This window comes from Triplophysa rosa, linkage group LG4 (assembly GCF_024868665.1).
Source record: "Triplophysa rosa linkage group LG4, Trosa_1v2, whole genome shotgun sequence".
Classification (NCBI taxonomy): Eukaryota; Metazoa; Chordata; class Actinopteri; order Cypriniformes; family Nemacheilidae; genus Triplophysa; species Triplophysa rosa.
Window position 1 is genome coordinate 6606212 of NC_079893.1, and position 18742 is coordinate 6624953.

At 39.4% G+C, this 18742-nt stretch overlaps 2 protein-coding genes across 3 annotated transcripts in view; both read right to left on the bottom strand.

Moving 5' to 3' along the window:
- Positions 1-6253: 6253 nt before the first annotated feature.
- Positions 6254-10254, bottom strand: zmp:0000001069 (neuropeptide FF receptor 1). The gene is made up of 2 exons (XM_057332350.1): positions 10099-10254; positions 6254-9462 (listed from the first exon to the last, which is right to left on the bottom strand). Exon 2 carries the CDS (start codon positions 9153-9155, stop codon positions 7803-7805), a length of 1353 nt encoding a protein of 450 aa, XP_057188333.1. The 5' UTR covers positions 9156-9462; positions 10099-10254; the 3' UTR covers positions 6254-7802.
- A 1346-nt stretch (positions 10255-11600) lies between these two features.
- The window catches only part of ttyh3b (tweety family member 3b), a 31970-nt gene continuing 24828 nt past the window's right edge, over positions 11601-18742 (bottom strand). For both annotated transcript variants that reach the window (XM_057331462.1, XM_057331461.1), the window contains exons 13-15: positions 17650-17829; positions 17108-17183; positions 11601-15152 (exon numbers count right to left, since the gene is read on the bottom strand). In XM_057331462.1, coding sequence (XP_057187445.1) covers positions 14979-15152; positions 17108-17183; positions 17650-17829 — 430 coding nt within the window. In that variant the 3' untranslated portion in view covers positions 11601-14978. The remainder of the gene's footprint in view (positions 15153-17107; positions 17184-17649; positions 17830-18742) is intronic.

Below are 18742 nucleotides of genomic sequence, written 5' to 3' on the forward strand. Positions count from 1 at the left end.
TGGGAAGCAGGCGCTTAAACCACACGTGAAATAAAGCTGTACGTTTTAAGGCACTAGTTAGTCTTTGACCAATTACTTTCTTCTAAGTTAGTAATTTTGTGATTTATCATTGAGATCTGTGATTGGTTCGCTTAAAAAACGGACGATAAAATCATAATTAAATGGTGCCTGTATGTGAATCTGTCTTCACGTGGAATGTTACTGCATCCACTCTTTCTTTACTTCATACCAGACGTCCCGTCTCACAGGTAATCTACATACATTTCCTATAATGAGGAGACAAGGAGTCCCAAAAGACAATTAATCACTTCCTTAATTTCCTGTCCGTCAAGCACATCTGTTACATTAATTAAGGTAGTTTTTAATTTGTAGTTTATTAGTAGTATTAGTTCGGTGCTGCATTGCAGTGTTAGTGGTATACAGATAAAACACATTCAAGATCAATTACATTTCTGCCTTCTGTACATTTTAAAAGAATTTGGTGTGGTTTAAACAGACTAAAACTGGAAACATGTCACTACTCACAGACACATGTACGTATATAATGAAGCTTGAAGAGGAAGACTGGATCTCATCTATAAGTGTGAGGGGTGTTCTGACATATTATGAAGGTCACGTGCAGATTTATACATGTCATGAGAGAGTAGTTCAATCATTCTGATGTCCTCATGAAATATAAACCGCTGCATACGTGCTTATTTGAATTTTTGAAGTAGCTAGAAACAGTATACGAAGTGCACACTTGAACTAGAGAGATTGAATATGTCCAGCATGGAGCTATATACTGTACATGTCGGTGTTCAACATGGGCATTACAACGACCATAAATGAAGATAATACAATAAAAATAATAATCACTCTCCACTAGTATATTTTTTGTTTGTACGGGACCCAGTTAATACTATGGTTTTTAGCCGCTCATGATAGTCATACAATGGTATTCATTGAAGACCCACTGAAGTGCCATGAAATGCAAAGTTTTGTTTGATACATCAAGTGAATGATGTCATTAAAATCATTAATCCATATTACAGAATTAAGAGACTGTACGTTTTGAATACTTACATCTTTACCATGTAAATTTTGTGAATGTTTTGGAACACCGTTTAAAAATATCCTTAATAATCATAATAAAAGCTAAAAAAAATCAATTCTGTTTTCATGTGAACCTGCATACCATAAAAATGCCATGGTTAATATGGTAGTTATTTTGTACCATTCAAATATCACGGTTAAATCATCTATCATCTCCATCTACCATGGTACTTTTTGTAAATGTTTTTACAATGTAAAGATTTGCCTTGAATAATAGAATTACCTTAGTTTTTGTTTCTGGAATCATTTATTTTTTAAATGAACCTTTTTAAAATATAATTCTTTACATTCTTTTTAATCCACATATTTTTATGTGTTACTAAACAAGAAGTCTCTAATCATCATCCCCACTTATATGAGACAAAGCGAGATCAATATTGTGTGGTATACAGAGAATAACATCAGCACATTGATGGTTGGGGTTTACTCATCCTGTGACGCACACAGGTTGAGTGAGCAAATCTTACACCTTAAACTCGAGAGACTTCGCTCCAAGAGCTGTGATCACATACATATAAAGTTTACACCCTCAGTAGACAGAGTTAGCTGATGACCTCATCTTAAAGGGCCATGTGCACAAAGAGATACCTCTGGGCAATTGCACAGCTTTGAGTAGTCTAATAAGACAACATGTTGAATACTGCTTAATATTAACAGTATGTGTTTTTGTGCGTGTGGGAATCCTAATTAACAGGGTCATTCCTTAAATGGAGACCTGCAACAAAGTTTATATTATACCTGGGACAAAATGTATATTATACAACAGTTCTTTCTGGTTCTCGAATCTGATTGGCTGAGAGCCATGCGATATTCCACCAGGATCACCACGGGAACTGACGAACCGTTTCACTGACTGTTTGTATCATTCCGCCACTAACTCGGACTATGCTGTCCTTGCAACTGTGTCACTCTGAAGAAGTTAGACAGCTAGCTAACAAGCAAACAAACACACAGACACGAAATAGTTCCTTTTCAGAATGTTTACTTCGGTGATGTTTTCTCATTTTTTTTGTAAATCTGACATACAATAAACTAGATATGAAATTACAAACTGCACATTAATAACGTTACATATAAACCCAAGAAACTGCCATATGTGATATGCGATAGGACTTTCTTTCACTATCATATTGTATCGATCACAGTTTAACTTCCAAGAATCAATATTATGTTAACACATAATATGAATGCTTACATATAGTAAAAACTTACAGGCATATCTTTCTCCAAGGCAAAGATTGTTCGCGTGGTGAACCGAAACTAATGCGATCTAAATCTCAACACTGCTCCATGTATGGAACAAACGTCAATACTGGGAAATGGCCACTAGGCAAATAGGGGGCGACGCGACGCGCATGCGGTGCGCACATTTTTCTAGGCGCGTCGGCGCCGCATCGAGATGGAAATAGTTCAACTTTTTGGAGTGATTTTAAGAGAGAACGCAGCGCGGCTCGCGTTTTCCGCGCGGTTTTAGACGCGAAATGTGAATCGGGCCGAGTTGCCTTTTAAAGGTCTCTCTCTTTCATTCACACGCACGTCCTGCCTCGTTATTTCTCATTAATAACTTCACTGAAGCAGCGCACCGCACATTTAAAAGTGACGTTTTGGAATTAGTAGGTTTAACTGTTATGCTGGGTTCACACCAAACGCTAACAATCGTGTTCCACGCTCTTTATTACTCGCGGGAAAAGTTCGTTGTTTTCGCGTGAGTGACGCAATCTGACAAATATTTTCAACGCGCGTTCGCACCGCCCGATTCCCGTCATTCGCACCGCCTGCCATGAGTACGCGTCTATACGCGCCTTTGCATTGACTTTGTATGTAATTTACTCGCGCGAAACGCTTAATTCGCGTTTGGTGTGAACCCAGTGTTATGCTGGGCTAGAATTCGTGGCACAAGAAAGTAGTTCCCCAGCTCCTTTAAAACCCGGAGGGCTCTTATATTAGCGGCTGTGATTGCCTCCGGCCGCCTAGTCACAGCCTTGCTGATATAAGAGCACTATATGCACTCCTACTCGAGCGATATTGCATTATTAGACAGCACAGAAGTCTATATATAAATAACATTAGGCCTTGAAAAAAAAGTTTAGGCCTTGCACCCGGAGTCCTTTCATCCATTTGGACTTTTTTGAAGATTGTTGAAGAGCAGTACCCTGCGCTCATCAAAGTGCCCGGAGCAAGATTCTGGATTGATCAGAAAAGATCAGATCAGTAGATGCCACCGGCAGTGGAGTAAGTGCCCCAGTTCTTATGTGCTGGAAATTTTATAGCAATGATGGCATCCTAAAATGACAAAAGAAAGTAATGTAAAAGAGAATGCAACACCTGCAATCTGCAAAAATGTCGTTATGGTCATGAATTGGAAGAAGACTCAAAGAGGAAGAATAATTATATATTATGTATTCGATAATCCAAGTAGGTATAATAGCTTTCATGTGCTTCCACATAACATTCAAGTTTTTTTCCACATGACCAAAGGACAGCTGAATGCCCATATGAACATTTTTATCATCAAATTATTAAAAAGTGAGTAATACTGTCATCACATTCACACATCATGCTCTGCGATTTTAAAACTTTACAAAAAAAATTCCTCAATGCTTTTGGTGACAAATTACATCTTTAACCATTTTAATGTAACACGTTATGCCAGTGCATTAGTATCAAATGATAAATGAGAACCACAAGACTAACAAACTATTAGGTAGTTTGTGATCTACTTAAAGTAAGAACAACACTTATATAAGTTTCCACAGAGGGAAAGGCATTTGACTGCAATTATCTCAACCGCAGCTATATAACTTCACTAGACGGACGAGTTTAATCAGTCCAAAGGGAAAACACACGTTGAGAGCTCCTTGAGACAGCGTTGTCAAATTCATTTGCGTTGTCAAAGATAAATCTTTAGAGAAGAGTGCATCCACCCACATCATCGTCATCTGGCTGATGAGGCTCCTTTGAATAAAGCTCCTAAATGAAGTTCACCCCAAGTTGTTTTGTGAAATGTCTCAGTGGTTGTGTATCTATACACACTGGAAGTCAATGGGGGACAGTGTTGTTTGGTTATCAAAGGTATTGAAAATATCTTCTTTTGTGTTCTGCAGAACAAAGACGATCAGGTCTGAGATGAAGGTGAGTACAATTTTTGGTTGAACTATCCTTTAAACCACCAGAGTGTGTGAGACACTAATTGCTATATGCTCTATTCATGGCCTGATGGATTAAAAAAATACATGACGTCTTTAAAGTCTCAAGACAATAGCACCTGTCAAACGAGCGGAATTCATTAAATGCATTCGTAAACTATGCACATGCTGTGCATTTGAAATCGACCGGCCTGCGTCATATAACCGCTGCATATGTGATGTGATTTGTGTCACAGTAACAATGCAGAAGCAATTTACAACTTTCAGTCTCGCTAAGTACTCATGACACCTGAACCTTTAAATAACATTCAGAAGTTCTCGCTCCTGCTGCGAATAAGCCTTTAAAAACTATATGAGACTGATCTCAGAATTTACAGTACATTGCAGTCTATCTTCTAACAACTCAAGGTCTTGGAGTATTTAAATATCCTGCTCAAACCTCAGCGTTACACAACACTGAAAGTTTGATGTTGAAACTGGAAGGCAGATTTGGGACTGCTGCTGGGACATCACATATACACAACTACACTGTATACAAACATGCACCAATGATGTCAATTACATCACATGGCTTTTGTCAGACTAGATTTAAGGCTTTTAATACTTGAATGTTTAAGATCTTTATTTTAAGGATAGGTTGAATCAATGCTTTGGCTATTTAAATATAAACACACACACACGTCTAAAAGTCCACATCTAAATGTTAGCCACACTCATCCCTTAGGCAAAATGTCACTGTTAATCTATGCAGGCACTGTGCTCATAAAGATGAACTCATTGATAATGTATGAAGGAGACGCTCTGTACCGGCAGCGCATGCAGAATTCAGACAGTGATTAGACTTTACGCAGATGTGTACCTCATCAGAATTTTTATCAATTCAGCAGAAAAAGTCACTCCATGGACATGTTTGTATACACCCACATCACAAACTCTTTGATTAATGTTTGACGCATGTTTCTTCCTTGCTGTATTACAGTTCTGAGGCACCATTGACTAAAGCCGCGATCACACTTGACTTTTCCCTCCATTGACTTCCATTCATACGCATGCGACAGACCGGAAACGCAAGCCCGTCCAACGATATTTCGCTGCGAAGCGAAGTTCAAGTTGGCGAACTCTGACCTGCGAATTCGCATCACGTGAGTGCGTGACACCAATAGAAGATCAAAGACCTCTCGGTACAGAAATGTAAAAAATGGAGGAATCGCGCCCGCCCATTTTCGTACCACTGTCCAAATGACCTTCGCATGCTCAAAGTCAAGTCTGAAAATACTATTGGCAGTCAATGTTTGGTTTCCCACATTCTTCAAAATTTCTTGTTATGTGTTTAACACAACTAATAAATTCATATAGATTTGGAACAACTTGAGAGAGTAAATGATGGCAGTGATTTGTGGGTGAGCTGTTCAGATTAAAATTAAAGGTCCAGTGTGTAATTGTTTGGGAGGATCTATTGACACATATGCAATATAATATACTGTACATACATAATGTCTTCAGAGGTGTATAAAGACCTTACATAATGAAGTGTTATGTTTTTATTACCTTAGAACGAGCTATTTCTATTATACACCGCAGGTCTCCTTACATTGTATTCGCCATGTTGTTTCCACAGTAGCTCTAAACAGACACGCGTTTCATAAATATGTTATCTCCTTCGGTAAAATAGTGAAAACAAGACAACATTTTAGTTCCGTGTCAGCCACTGTAGTGCTACGAACGGGAGGGGTGGAGTGAGCCGTTGGTTGCAATTCGCAACCTTACCGCTAGATGCCACTAAATTTCAGGACCTTTAAAGTTATTGGTTTAATAAATGTCTTTATTTTAAATTGTTAACATTTTCAATTCATCACAGGATTTTTTGTATTAATTACAATTTTTGTTCTGAATTGAAGATTAAGTAAGTTACTGGCTGCCTTAAAATTTTCAGTTAATTCAACGTAAAATATTAATTATTATGTGAATTTGATGCAAAATGTATATATTAATGGTCTGGTTGAACCCGTAGTTTCTGCCAATCTCATATTAATCTTGAGTACCTACAGAGTAGTATTGCATACTTTGTATCTTCGAAGAGTATTTAGTTTGATCACATTTATAAAAGATGAATACAGCTGTACGATTATTTCCGAAAACAGACGACATCCTGGGGGTGTGTGGGGGGGAACTAAATCACGAGCACACAATACATCATCGCATTATCCCTGCATAACTGTTTTGATTCACTATAAGTTCGTGTTGTTTACATTATACACGTATGCGCTGATTGCCAACAAAACACAGACATATGGCTTAGTTTCACTTACCGCGTGCGGTTCATGTCCAGCATCTTTTAGCACTGGGGCCGCTCCATCTATCAGTTTCAAACGATCTGCAACTCCAGTGTTATATCCACCGTTTATTTAACATCCATCACTGAAATGCCGTGAACAAACAAACACACCTCAACTTCTCTCACTATCGCAAGAGTGACGACCTGCAGCTGCAGGCCCACAGCGCAGCCAATCTTGATGGTAAGCGGGTCTTCCGAATGCTCTTTGGTTGACGTGTGGGCAGGCTATCTCTTTTTATGTAACGGTTTTTCATGTTCGAAAAAAACTTCCGAAACCTATACGAACCTTGGGGGAGTGTATCGAGCACAGAAATACTACTAATACATCCAACTCGTTTTTTGACAAGTTGACCATGTTAAGCATGAGAGTCAGAATGCATGAAACAGCGTTAAATCCCCCCCTCAACCAATATTTTTGGTTTAGTTGAATTAACAATTTTTTTAAGGCAGCTGGGTAACTTAATTTTAAAACAACAAATAATTTTTACAGTGTAGATAGATCTTTTTACTTTTCTTTTACATTCATAGGATCTTGGCAGAACCGCAGACTGCTCACGCTTTACAGAAGAGGGTGATGCACTGAGATGCAGATGGTTTCCACATTTAGCAAAGGAGGTGAGAAGTCGTGAGCATTCACAGCAGACTCTACCATGTGTTTCTTCACAGGAGTGTGAGTGTCAGTGTGTACTGTACACGTGTTTGGATTTCACTTTAATTATCATTTTAATTAAACCACACCGCTAGAGGATGACATATAGATCTGTCTATTCCAAGACATTGCTCCAGGCAAAGTGTGCAACACAACAGAAGCACAAATTTGGCATGAAGCCATTTTATTCCCTCATGGTATGGTTTCTTACATGGAGCCCAATAAGTTTTGTGTATAAATAGTACATTTGCATCAGATGTAGATGATGATGAATGGTTACATCTCCTCCAATTTGAATATGAAATGTGATGATGTTTATTCACTAATATGATGTTAAACAATTGATACAACTCTATAGTTTTTAAACAATATGGATGTCACGACTCCTCGGGTAGATGTCCTATCTAATCACTCTATAGAAGAATCCACTACATATTACCAGTTTTCCTCTATCCATATTCATGAAAACTGAATACACAACTGAAACCTAGGTCTCTAGAAGCACACAATACAAAGCACAACACTTCTGGCCCACTGAGAGAAACAGTCTACGAATGTATCAGATGTAATGGCTGCTTCAGTCATTCCAATGTGAGATCGACTCACACGCGCTAGATTGCGTCCACCACATGGACAGACCCAGAGTCTCAGCATCCTCCCCACAAGAGTTAGAGTTGTTTGCGGCATCCGCCGTTTTCTTATCGTTCTGCAAGTGGAAGATTTTAGGAAGCGAGGCCAGCGCCAGCGCTGTGGCAGGGGATGGGCCGCTGAAGCGCAGACGCAATGCCTTGGCTGACCGGTGGAGCTCTCCAATGAAGCAGTAGCAAAAGGGGTTGAGAGAAGAGTTGGTGAGGCCCAGCCACTGCGCAAAAGGCCTGGCTTGGAGGAGCCAGTGGGGCGGATGGTTTAGTTCAAGATCCAACCAAATGTCGGCTACGTACATGGGCAACCAGGACAGAGCGAAGAGCAGCACGAGGGCCGCAACCATGCGGGCAATCTGCTTGCGCCCTTGCAGTCTTGTTTCGTGAAGCGCCTGAGAGCGCGGGTCCAGCTCTGTGAACCGTCCTTCCGCGTTGGTGCTCCGCAACCGGCGACACGTGAGGAAGGCCAAGGTGAGGTTAAACGCCACAGGAAGGCAGTAGAGGGCGCTGAACAGCAGGAAGTTGTACGCCTGACGCAGGCGTGGCTGTGGCCACACCTCTCCGCAGACGGGCAGGATGATGGCCAGCCCTTCAATCAAAGCAACTTCATCGCGTCGGGTAACTATGGCAACCGGCATGCAGATCACTGAGGAGATCAGCCACACGACGGTGACGGAGACGAGGATGCGCCGACGGGTGAAGTAAGCACGAGACTGTAGCGGAGAGTGGACCGCGTAGTACCGGCTAATGCTGATGACTGTGATGCTCAGGACGCTGGCAGAAACAGACACGGCTTGCGTGAAAGGTACGGCACGACACAAAAAGTCCCCGTACACCCACGGCGTGTATATTCGGTGGCCCAATGTGACGGGCATGCACACGCAAACTACCGCCAGGTCGCACACCGCTAAGTTGATCAGCAGACAGCGCGTGGCGCTCGCACCTGACAGACGCACACTCCCACGTTGTCCTAAGAGGACTTTAAGAGACATGACGTTTCCGGTGAAGCCCACGAGAAAGGAAACCGAGTACAAGACAGTCAAGATAATAGTGCCAGGCTCTCGAATGGTCAAAAATAGCTCCCATTCTAACGCCGCGTTATCCTGGAAGAAAAAGGTGTTGTTGAAGAGTCTGGCTTGAGATGGAAGGTCCGGTCTGCTTTTGTTTTGAAGGTCCAATGCACTGGGAAGGTTGAAGAGCTGGGTCGGTGCCTGATCTTGGGTCAGATTCATAGTGGGGTCAGATGTCAAGTTCATCGAGAGCATCAAGCGCAACTCCCAGTTGATCATAAATAAATCTTCAACACTTTATTTTTCCTTGTCTCTATACTTTCTGTTTTCTACTTTTAAAGTAACAACGTTTCCATTTATGCAAATCCAAGAGGATCCCAAATCCATTCTTTTACTATTTTTCTTCTTTCACATGTTCAAAACAAACGCATCAGTGCTAAGCTTATTATCGAAGATAAGTTCATATTGTCCTTGGCCGGTAACAATATGGATGACAATAAAAGCAACTCTTCTATATCGAATAAGCATCTTTCAGTTCCTTCGCTTTTTCTCTTCGCACCTCCAGCTCCTCTGTTCCCAATGTTACCTGAAAAAGGACAGAGAGACAGTTGCACACGTCGATATACAAGCACTCACACGTCTATACACATCCTGTGCCCTTAAAAAAAAAGCAAGTAAAAAAAGCAACAAATGTTCACAAGAAAAAGCTTTCTGGATCCTTTCATTTATTCATACTCACGCTGCTACACACAAATTTGTGTATAAAGGCAGATTCCCACATTAAATGATGCAAATCAAAGGGCCAACAATGGTGAATAAATAAAACAGAAAGGTTCTCGTTTTAGCAATTGTCTATATCAATTTTCAGAAGATTGAACGCGCTGAATCTGAGCCAAATGTGTCTGTATAGTGACGTTGATGTGTAGTCAAGAATGGTAACCTACTCAAAACATTTTATTATATAAAAAAAGTACTACAATTGATACAAAGCCTACATGTAAAGTATTGAATCTGTGCAACATTTATTTTAAGATATGTATTCTAGTGTATGTAAATCCCATGTACGTCAAAGCTGAAACGTTCATTGCCAGCCTACTGAAACACTATAGCCTTTGAGTTAATATCAATAAAACAATGTTTTTGTATGATACGTGTGATAAAAATGGAAAAAAATAGAACAGTTAACACGACGCACAATTCAAATTGTAGAGGTTTTACCTACCTGGATGAATTGGTCAGAAATCCGTTACTTTCAGGTAACTTTCAAAAAGGTCAAAAGTTAAGATACGTTCTCTTAGGTAAAAATTTCTTAATGATTCAATGTCTATTTTCTCGTTCATTTCCACAACATCCAGCGCAGCGATGTGTTACCTGTCTAGCTCTGGTAATGGAGAAGAGTTACCAGCTCAGGTTAAAGCGTTCTCTTCATCTGTGTGCGATCGCAGCGCGCATGCGCCCTCTCGTGGCTGCGTGAGGTTACAGCGATTCAGCCGCAGCTTCCCATTGCCTGCGGTTCTTAAAGCAAGAAAATGCCCAGATGCTTAACTTGTTTCTTTAGAAAGAAATTAGTATAGTATATGAGAGTGTAATTAGAGGTAAAGCAACCGTATCTTTGAACAGTTCTAATGACATTTGCATGTCATGAAATTTTGAAATATATTATGGGCGCTGAAGCTTTCTCTCTCGGTCTCTTTCTGTCATGTCCAAATTTGAAAAAATGTATGAAAGTGTAATTTAGAAAACTGAACCTTTTAACCTAATCTGTACAAATTTGCTGATGTTTCCCCCCCTTCGAATTTAAGACTACTGTTTGTCCATTTTCTACACACGATGTGCACTAAATTTCCCTCTCTTGGCATGTGCCAACTGTCATTTCTCTGAGCATTTTGCCTTAAATTGTGACATGGAATTCACAGTGTTACTGTTCAAAACCCCCTTTATAACAAAGCATTCAACGGCAAAAATGCCAAACTTTAAAAAATGAGAGGTTCATGTTAAGAAAGGCACTCTTGTCAGGTTATTTGTATAGACATAAACTAACACAAAAGCCATGACAATTATAAAATTAAGAGTATTATAATTTAAGAATTGATTGTATTGTTATTATTTTTCTTGTGTTTTATATTTTGTAACTCATTCCCTCTTTTTTATTGTTTACACACACATATATATATATATATATATATANNTTATATAGTAAGTTATATATATATATATATATTATTGTGTTTTATCTAATCTCAAATTGTACAGCACTTTGATACACTTTTTGTTTATTATGGTGCTTTATAAATCAATTTTGAATTGATGAATTAGAAATCATCCATAACAGAATTTTCATTTTGGGGTGAACTATTGCTTCAAAACCAAATCAATGCCAACAATTCGGAAGCTCTTTACTACAAGTCTATTCTGGCAACCTCAATATTTGACCTGTAGTGCATATTTTGCTTTTAAACAACCAATGGCTTATAAACTTTGGATAGACAACATTCCAGGAACAAGACACGAGTTTAGACTATTTTCTATGGCATTGAAACATACAGCAGTTTATTAACAGCCCAACTGCATTTTTTCATCGTTATACTACAATAGGGTCTATTTTGTAACCTGGGCCAGTTTACAGATTCATGCAGCTTACAAACAAGTGTACAAATTCTCTTCAAAACTTTGGCATACGTTCATAGCTTATTTCTTATTTTAAGCATTAAATTCCAGGCCCAGCGTTTTCGTGTTTAAAATGCGTCTCTATTCTCTATCTTCAGGCACTGATGCTCAACACCCTGCACCAGATAAGTTCATTTTAATATATTATTAAAACATTGAATCCAGGCTCAGAAAATCAATTTTCTGACATGTACAACATCTTAATCACAAATGAAAAAACATAAAAAATCCATAAGAATTGTTATCAAAACATCAATTTATGACGAATCGTTATCTTATTCACATTTAGAAAGGAGTGAGTAGGTTCATTTGTTATGATCTATACAATAGAAAGCTAACAAGAATACGCTAGAAAATAAAAATGTACATTTCGAGAAAGAAAAGTAGTGTATGAAAATGTTAGAAAGGCAGATTAACTTCCTCGTATTTCCTTCCATCATGCAACTGCATCATATGGTACAGAATCACAGATCCGAACATTTGGATTGTCTCTATTAGATGGTTAGTGGTTTAAAACGTGTAAAGCAGTTTTACATTGTGTCTGATAAGGTGCACGGTTTATCCACTTTTGTATTTCTGTGTGCAAATCTTCACGTTTTTGTGCATGTTTTGTGCATTGTGGCCACACAACTACATGAAAGCATGTGTATGTGTTTGTACATTTTAACGGTTAGGGATCCGAGCCCTTTCCTGTTGGCATCCAAACGCAGCATCCGCAAAAAGATAACTCACAAACACGCCGCCTCAATTGACTGAGGGTGTCACAAAGTCGTGGTAAAAGATTTCACAAGATTTGACAGGATTTCCCAGTTTTAAATGGCATTTCTACCTGCTAATGTATTTTATGATGATATACATAATACTGTAATACAAATCAATATAAACATCAATGTTCTGATGTTTTGATCATGGCATTAAATACTGTATCTTATGTGTGTTTGTTGCTGCACACGACGGGTGCTATGACAATGTTAAACACTGTTAAGTCAGCCGTATGACACTGGATGCAATGAAACCAACAATACTGCACTTGGTAAAGACAGCTAAGTTATCTTACACTACATCCACACAAGTCTTACTAAATGAATGCATGACAAGGAGGAATTTTGCTCACACTTGGTTTTCATCCTCCGCGTTATTTTGTACTTTTTCTCATGAGCAAGAAGAGGCAATTGCAAGTCCTGTTAGTGCCAGGCATGTCCGGTGTCTTTGTCCATACTGGAGATTCATCCACACCAGCGAGAAGTGTTTCCCCATAAATGTAACAAGAAAAAGGCTAAACATGGTGAAAATCAAGTCTGCTTCCTAATCCACAGTCTATCTTTCAAGAAACTAAATAAAAAACAAAAACGACATGAAACAAAGATTTACACGTGGGGAAGTGTTTCTCATTTAGTCCAGGCATCCCTTCCGTCTCAGCAAATTTTCCTCCATTTGAAATATTCACATTTAGAGTGTGCACGAACACACAAGCACCCACGAATTCAAGTGATATGTCTACAAAAACGTACTACTATTTTTTTTTTACAGAGTTTGACTATTTTTTCATGTATTCTTCACTGCAGCTTAAAGCCACGGCAAACGTTGCACTGCACTGTTACACAGAAGATTAGTGCACCGAGTTTGTAGACATTTTTTTTTAAGTACAAAAACACTTACTATTTACAAAGGGCGGAGCTTGCGAGTTGTGTCGTATTAAAACGCACTCGACGATGCACGAGGCAAACACACACGCCGTAAGTGTGCAGTTGTTTCCCTTATAGAATAAGATACCGAATGTGCATAATGGCTCAACGGCTTGATGGCTATCAACACTGTGACACATCATAGATTACACTGTAAATATTGGGCGATTTGTTAATCGAGAGTCAGCATGATGTGATTCGGTTAATTCAACATTTGTAAACTAGAAATTCATAATTCACACAAAAATGAAATTTCTGTCATCGTTTACTTGTGTAGTTTATTGAAAGGAACACCCAGTTCAGACTACGCAACTTTTTTGTTGTCGTTTACAATAATGACTCAGATTATGTAGACAAGAAACAACGTCAAGATGCGTCCCAAGGCGCCTACTTATACAAACTATACCCCAAAAGTATGTACTGTTATGGAAAAGTATACACTTTTTAGTGTGTAGCAAAACAGTATGCACACCAATGCGAAACTGTGTCATTTATTTATTTTATTTAGTAAAGCATCACTTAAATTGTATTAATACAGTGTAGCGTCACTAAAGTCCACCCTCTCGCAGTGAATTGTGAGTAATATCAGTCTTTCACAACGTGCGTGAGGTCGTCAAGAAGGCCGAACTTCCACAAATAAGATCGTAAACACACAATGGCGAATGAAGTTTTATACTTGTCGTCTTGTCGTCATAATAACTTTTTATGCTAAATTTGGCTAACAAATCTGCTAGCTAAACTTGGCTAATACCTCTCTGCTATCGTTTGGCAGTAATTATGTTGTTTTATCACTCTGTCAAGTAGTTCCTCAAGGAAACATCGTAAAGGCAAGAGTATTGCTCCCATAACTCCACACACATTTCCTTCATTGCATAATTCAGGAGGAGATTGTGTGCTCCCTATTGGTTAATGTGTGAAAAACGAGACAAAACAATCATGTTTTGCCTCTCAACATCCACTGACATTTACGATTTATCACAACACTTTACGATAAAAAGATGGTGCTGAAATCGTGTAGTCTGAACCTGGCATTGGTGACCATGGACCCCATCCACTTTCATTGTATGGCAAAAACTTAAATAAATCTCCCTATTTGTGTTTTTGGAATGCCACACGAGTGAGTAAACGATGACAACATTTTCATCCTTGGGAGAACTATCCTCCATAAGGGGCGGGCAGAACATCACATGATAGTGATGGATATCTATAGAAGCAGAATGCTGCCATATTGCCAGGAACTGCAGAGAAAGCGCAAAAGCTGCATCATTAAAGCCATTTCAAACTATATCATCAACGTCGTAATTTCAAAAAATACCTAAAAATATAAAACCCATCATAAAATCAAATGTCACAGGGACAGTAATAGGAAAAAGTCGTAAAAATGACAGTGGTATATAAACCACGCTGCTGTGGTAATGTGGTCCTGCAGTCCTTGCCAATATGGCTGCCCTGAGAGACTCTACAAGGGTAGTATCAGACTTTTTCTTTTGTGCATACGACTGGGTCCTCCAGAAGAGGGCAGTGTAGTTGCTGTGATGCACTGCGTAAGATTCGGGGGAGTAAAAAATGGCAGTCTGACTGAACGTTTGGCAAAATGGAGTCTTTAAAAACTGGACTGAATGACGTTCCAGTCACATAGACGTTAAAATGAACCAACGTGGGGGGAAAATCTCTGGAGACAAACTTCATACTGGTGGACTTGACAGGTTGATAAAAGGTAGATGACCGTGGGTTACGTTTTCGAGGTCGGTTAATGGATGGCCGAGTGGGGTCGGTGGATGGCAGAATTTGGTCGGCTGTTAGGAGCGGAGCGGCTGGTTAATTCTGGTCGCATGTTGGGTTCCAGGCCGTTCTGGGATTCTGTAGGCCGGGGTTGGTCCGGGCGACTGGTTGCCAGATATTTGGCTCTCATGCTTGAGGTGTACTGCAAAAGAGGGTAAAAACAGGAGAACGGGAAAGAGTAAAACATCATCACAACATGAAGAGTGTGGTAGCATTTAGTTTGGTTATGAAGAGATAATGATACCTTCATTCGATCGTTTTTTTTTTTAAAGTGAGGATAGGTCATAATTTCTACAACTTTAGGGCATACAGTTTTATGAAGCACATATAAATATGAACCTCCTCCTGTCGCTTTCACTAACTCACACGCATAAGACAGAAAAAGACAAACTGACAGTCATTTGGACAGCCTGATGGTTTTAAAGCCAAGTTACTATGATGATGCACAAAATAATTGTTAATAAATGAGTTACTGTAATGTGAATAATTTAATTTCGATTTGTGTAATAAAGTTAGCAATGGAAACATTATGACAAACAGAAAAAACAGCAGTGAATGAGAAGGACGCAGATAGATACAGGGAGATTGTTAGCAGTTGTTTGGTGATGGGGTTATAACGTGGACATTTTACAACAGACATGCATGAGGGATGTTTTTCAGATTTGTGAGGTAGACACAAATTCATGCATATTTTAAAGAAGAAAAATCCAGAAAAGGAGAGACTATTCCATGATATACAAATCCAGCCTGAACAAGCACCAAAGCAGCAACCAAGAAGTTGAGCGGAACTTGAGCGGTCTCTCCGGTCTGGACATTGAAATACGCATGCGTCACATCCAGGGCACGTAAACACGAGAAAAACTCAATTGGAAAAAGACGGCGTAAGAGTGGCGATCCGTATACTGGTTGTTACCATTTTCAGTACTCGTACTAATGAGATGAAAGATGCCCTCGCATGCCAGGTCTAGTTAAAAGAGCTGCCGTGCCCCCTCGGGAGTCCCACGCTCCCATATTCATCGCATTCTCGCCATAGACTGCACATGCAACCATGCAAACTCCAGGATTCTGCAGAACACTGCAGAACCCTTTTGGCCATTTCACAACAGGACGGGGTGGATGCTTGGTTTAAAAATGACAAGAAAGGAAGGCCATTTCAAAATAAACAAAGGGGAAGATCACCCCAAAATGAAACGCTTTGTTCCAAACTTAAAGGGATAGTTCAACAAAAAATAACAATTCTGTCATCATTTATGGACCCTCACATGGTTTAAAACCGGTTTGTGACTCTCTCTTCTGTGAAACACAAAAGAAGATATTTTGAGAAATGTCTTAGTGGTTTTGTGTCCGTACAATGAAAGTCAATGGGGACCAATGTTGTTCGGTTACCAGCGTTCTTCAAAATATCTTTTGTGTTCTTCAGAAGAAAGAAAGAAAGACGTTTTGGAATGAAATGGGGGCGAGTAAATGATGAAAGAATCCTCAAGTTTGGGTGAACTATGCCTTTAAATGATTTGTTTGAATTTTCACGCCGCTTTTTTCATAAAGTGAGTGTGAATGGGGACCAGAAACTGTGGTCACTATTCACTTTCATTAGAAGTAGCATCAAAAATCAAAGATAATCTGGGACAATTCTCCTTGTGTTTTCCACTAAATTAACAAAATTATACACGTTTAAAACAACATAAAGGTGAGTAAATAATGGCAAAATTTTGATTTAAGGGTGAAGTATGCCATTAAAACACAAGTGAGATTGGCCAGTCACTGAATGGGATCCAAAAACAAAAAATGTCCGTTTTGCCGCAATACAGGCTGCCAAAATGACCCTGGATATCATGTACGTGTGTGTGTTTGAGTTTGAGTCAACCTTCTTTTTGCATATTCATAGTCTGGTTGTTACGTGATGTCCATCAGTCTAAAACAAAAACTGTTTACCTTTCTGAATCATGTAGTATACACAACTCAAGGGTCAACTACAAGGTTAAGCACTGGGCAGGCTTTCAGGAACATCCGTGCCGTCTAAAATGTGTGACTGCGCTAACCCTAAAGACGATTGAAGGTTTTGCATGCGTGCTTGTGTAAGTGTGCTTGTGCACTTACTGACGGCGGGGGGGATTCTCTGCCAATGAGTGGCGTGTTCTCGCATCGAGGGGTCTGAAAGTTAGCGTTCTGGCTCCTGCGTCACAAACGAGACACCAGTTACTCGGACTCCCTCCTCACGGGAGGAATTTCCACAGCGCATGGCAACTCCGAGATGCACTGAACTTTACAAATCTGACACTGAACTGCAGGCTAGGAGTATGCGCAAGGCCACTGAGAGATACCACATCGACTATGTTATCTGTCTATCATGGAGAAACGCATTGCACAAGACGAATTATTTACTATTTACTCATGCCATGATATATTGCTTCTATACGTCAAATAGTGACAATAACTATCAACTTCTCATGTGAAACCCATGCAGTATTAGCATAACCTTAATCCTACGATACATTAAATACAGCAAAGCCCATGCAGTATACAACACTAGCGAGCCTATCCTATAAGACGTGTAAACCAGATAATAATTCAGTAATACCTGGAACAACCCTTAATATCCAGCCCATGCATTAAGTTGAGGTTAGCGTGGCTACACTCACATGTACTCAGTGACTGGTGCGTTGCTGACAGTATGTGCCGCAGCGGGGAGGCTAGCCTCACTGCCGTAGGTGCTGCTGCCACAGCTGTACAGGCTAGGCATGTGCACGCGGTACAGGTTATCGTGCGGCGCTCGCGCGCTGAGCGTGGCCGAAGTCTCATCGCCATCCTCCTCCTCAGACCTTCAGACAAATTAGCACAGGTCAAACACGCGGCCCCGGGTCAGAGCGGAGGGCAAAAGGTCTTCTCGCTACACTTGGTCAACTATTTGCAATCTTTTTTGAAGCCATTCCTAATTTTACATTTTTTCTCCAGTTTTATGTTGAGGTAAATGACATGATGTTACATTGCATTTTATTTTTTTGTTGACAGAAAACACTGGCCCTATACTTTCAGATTAAAATGATTCAAATAATTCGGCAGGGGAAAAAAACTGTTTTCATGACTCCGAGGAAATACATATTTAGAAATCTATAGAAAATATTTGTAACACTTTATAATACCGTCGTATTTGTTAACATGAACTAACAATGAGCAATATCGTTTTTCAGCATTTGTTAATATTTGTTCATGTTAGTTGGTGCCAATACAATTGTTCATGTTCGCTAACATGTTCGCTAACTTTAGTTACAACTTAAGATTTAAAAAATGTGTCTGCTGAAATGAACATGAACCAATATAAATAAATCTTACATTGTTCACTGTTAGTTCATGTATTAACTCATTGTTAGCAAATACACCCTTATTGTAAAGCCAAACTGTCTATTAAATATTCTATTAGAAATATCCATAAAGTTTGCACTGCATTAGATCCCATTTGCAATCCTCAATCTTATTCAGCCTTGGAATTCAGCATCAACCGAATAGCAAGCTAAACAAATCTAATTGAATGCTTTTATAGACCACTTCGCAAGATGTAACCACTGGTCCAGAAGAACTTTCGCTCTCCTTTTATTATTTTTTTAATCTTACATGTGTAATTAAATCTTAAGGATATACGTTTCACATGCTGATTCGGTTATAAATGTTCTATTGGTTGTATTCTGTTCAAATCTTTGTATAGTGTTAAAAAACTGAAACGGGAAGTTCTTCTGG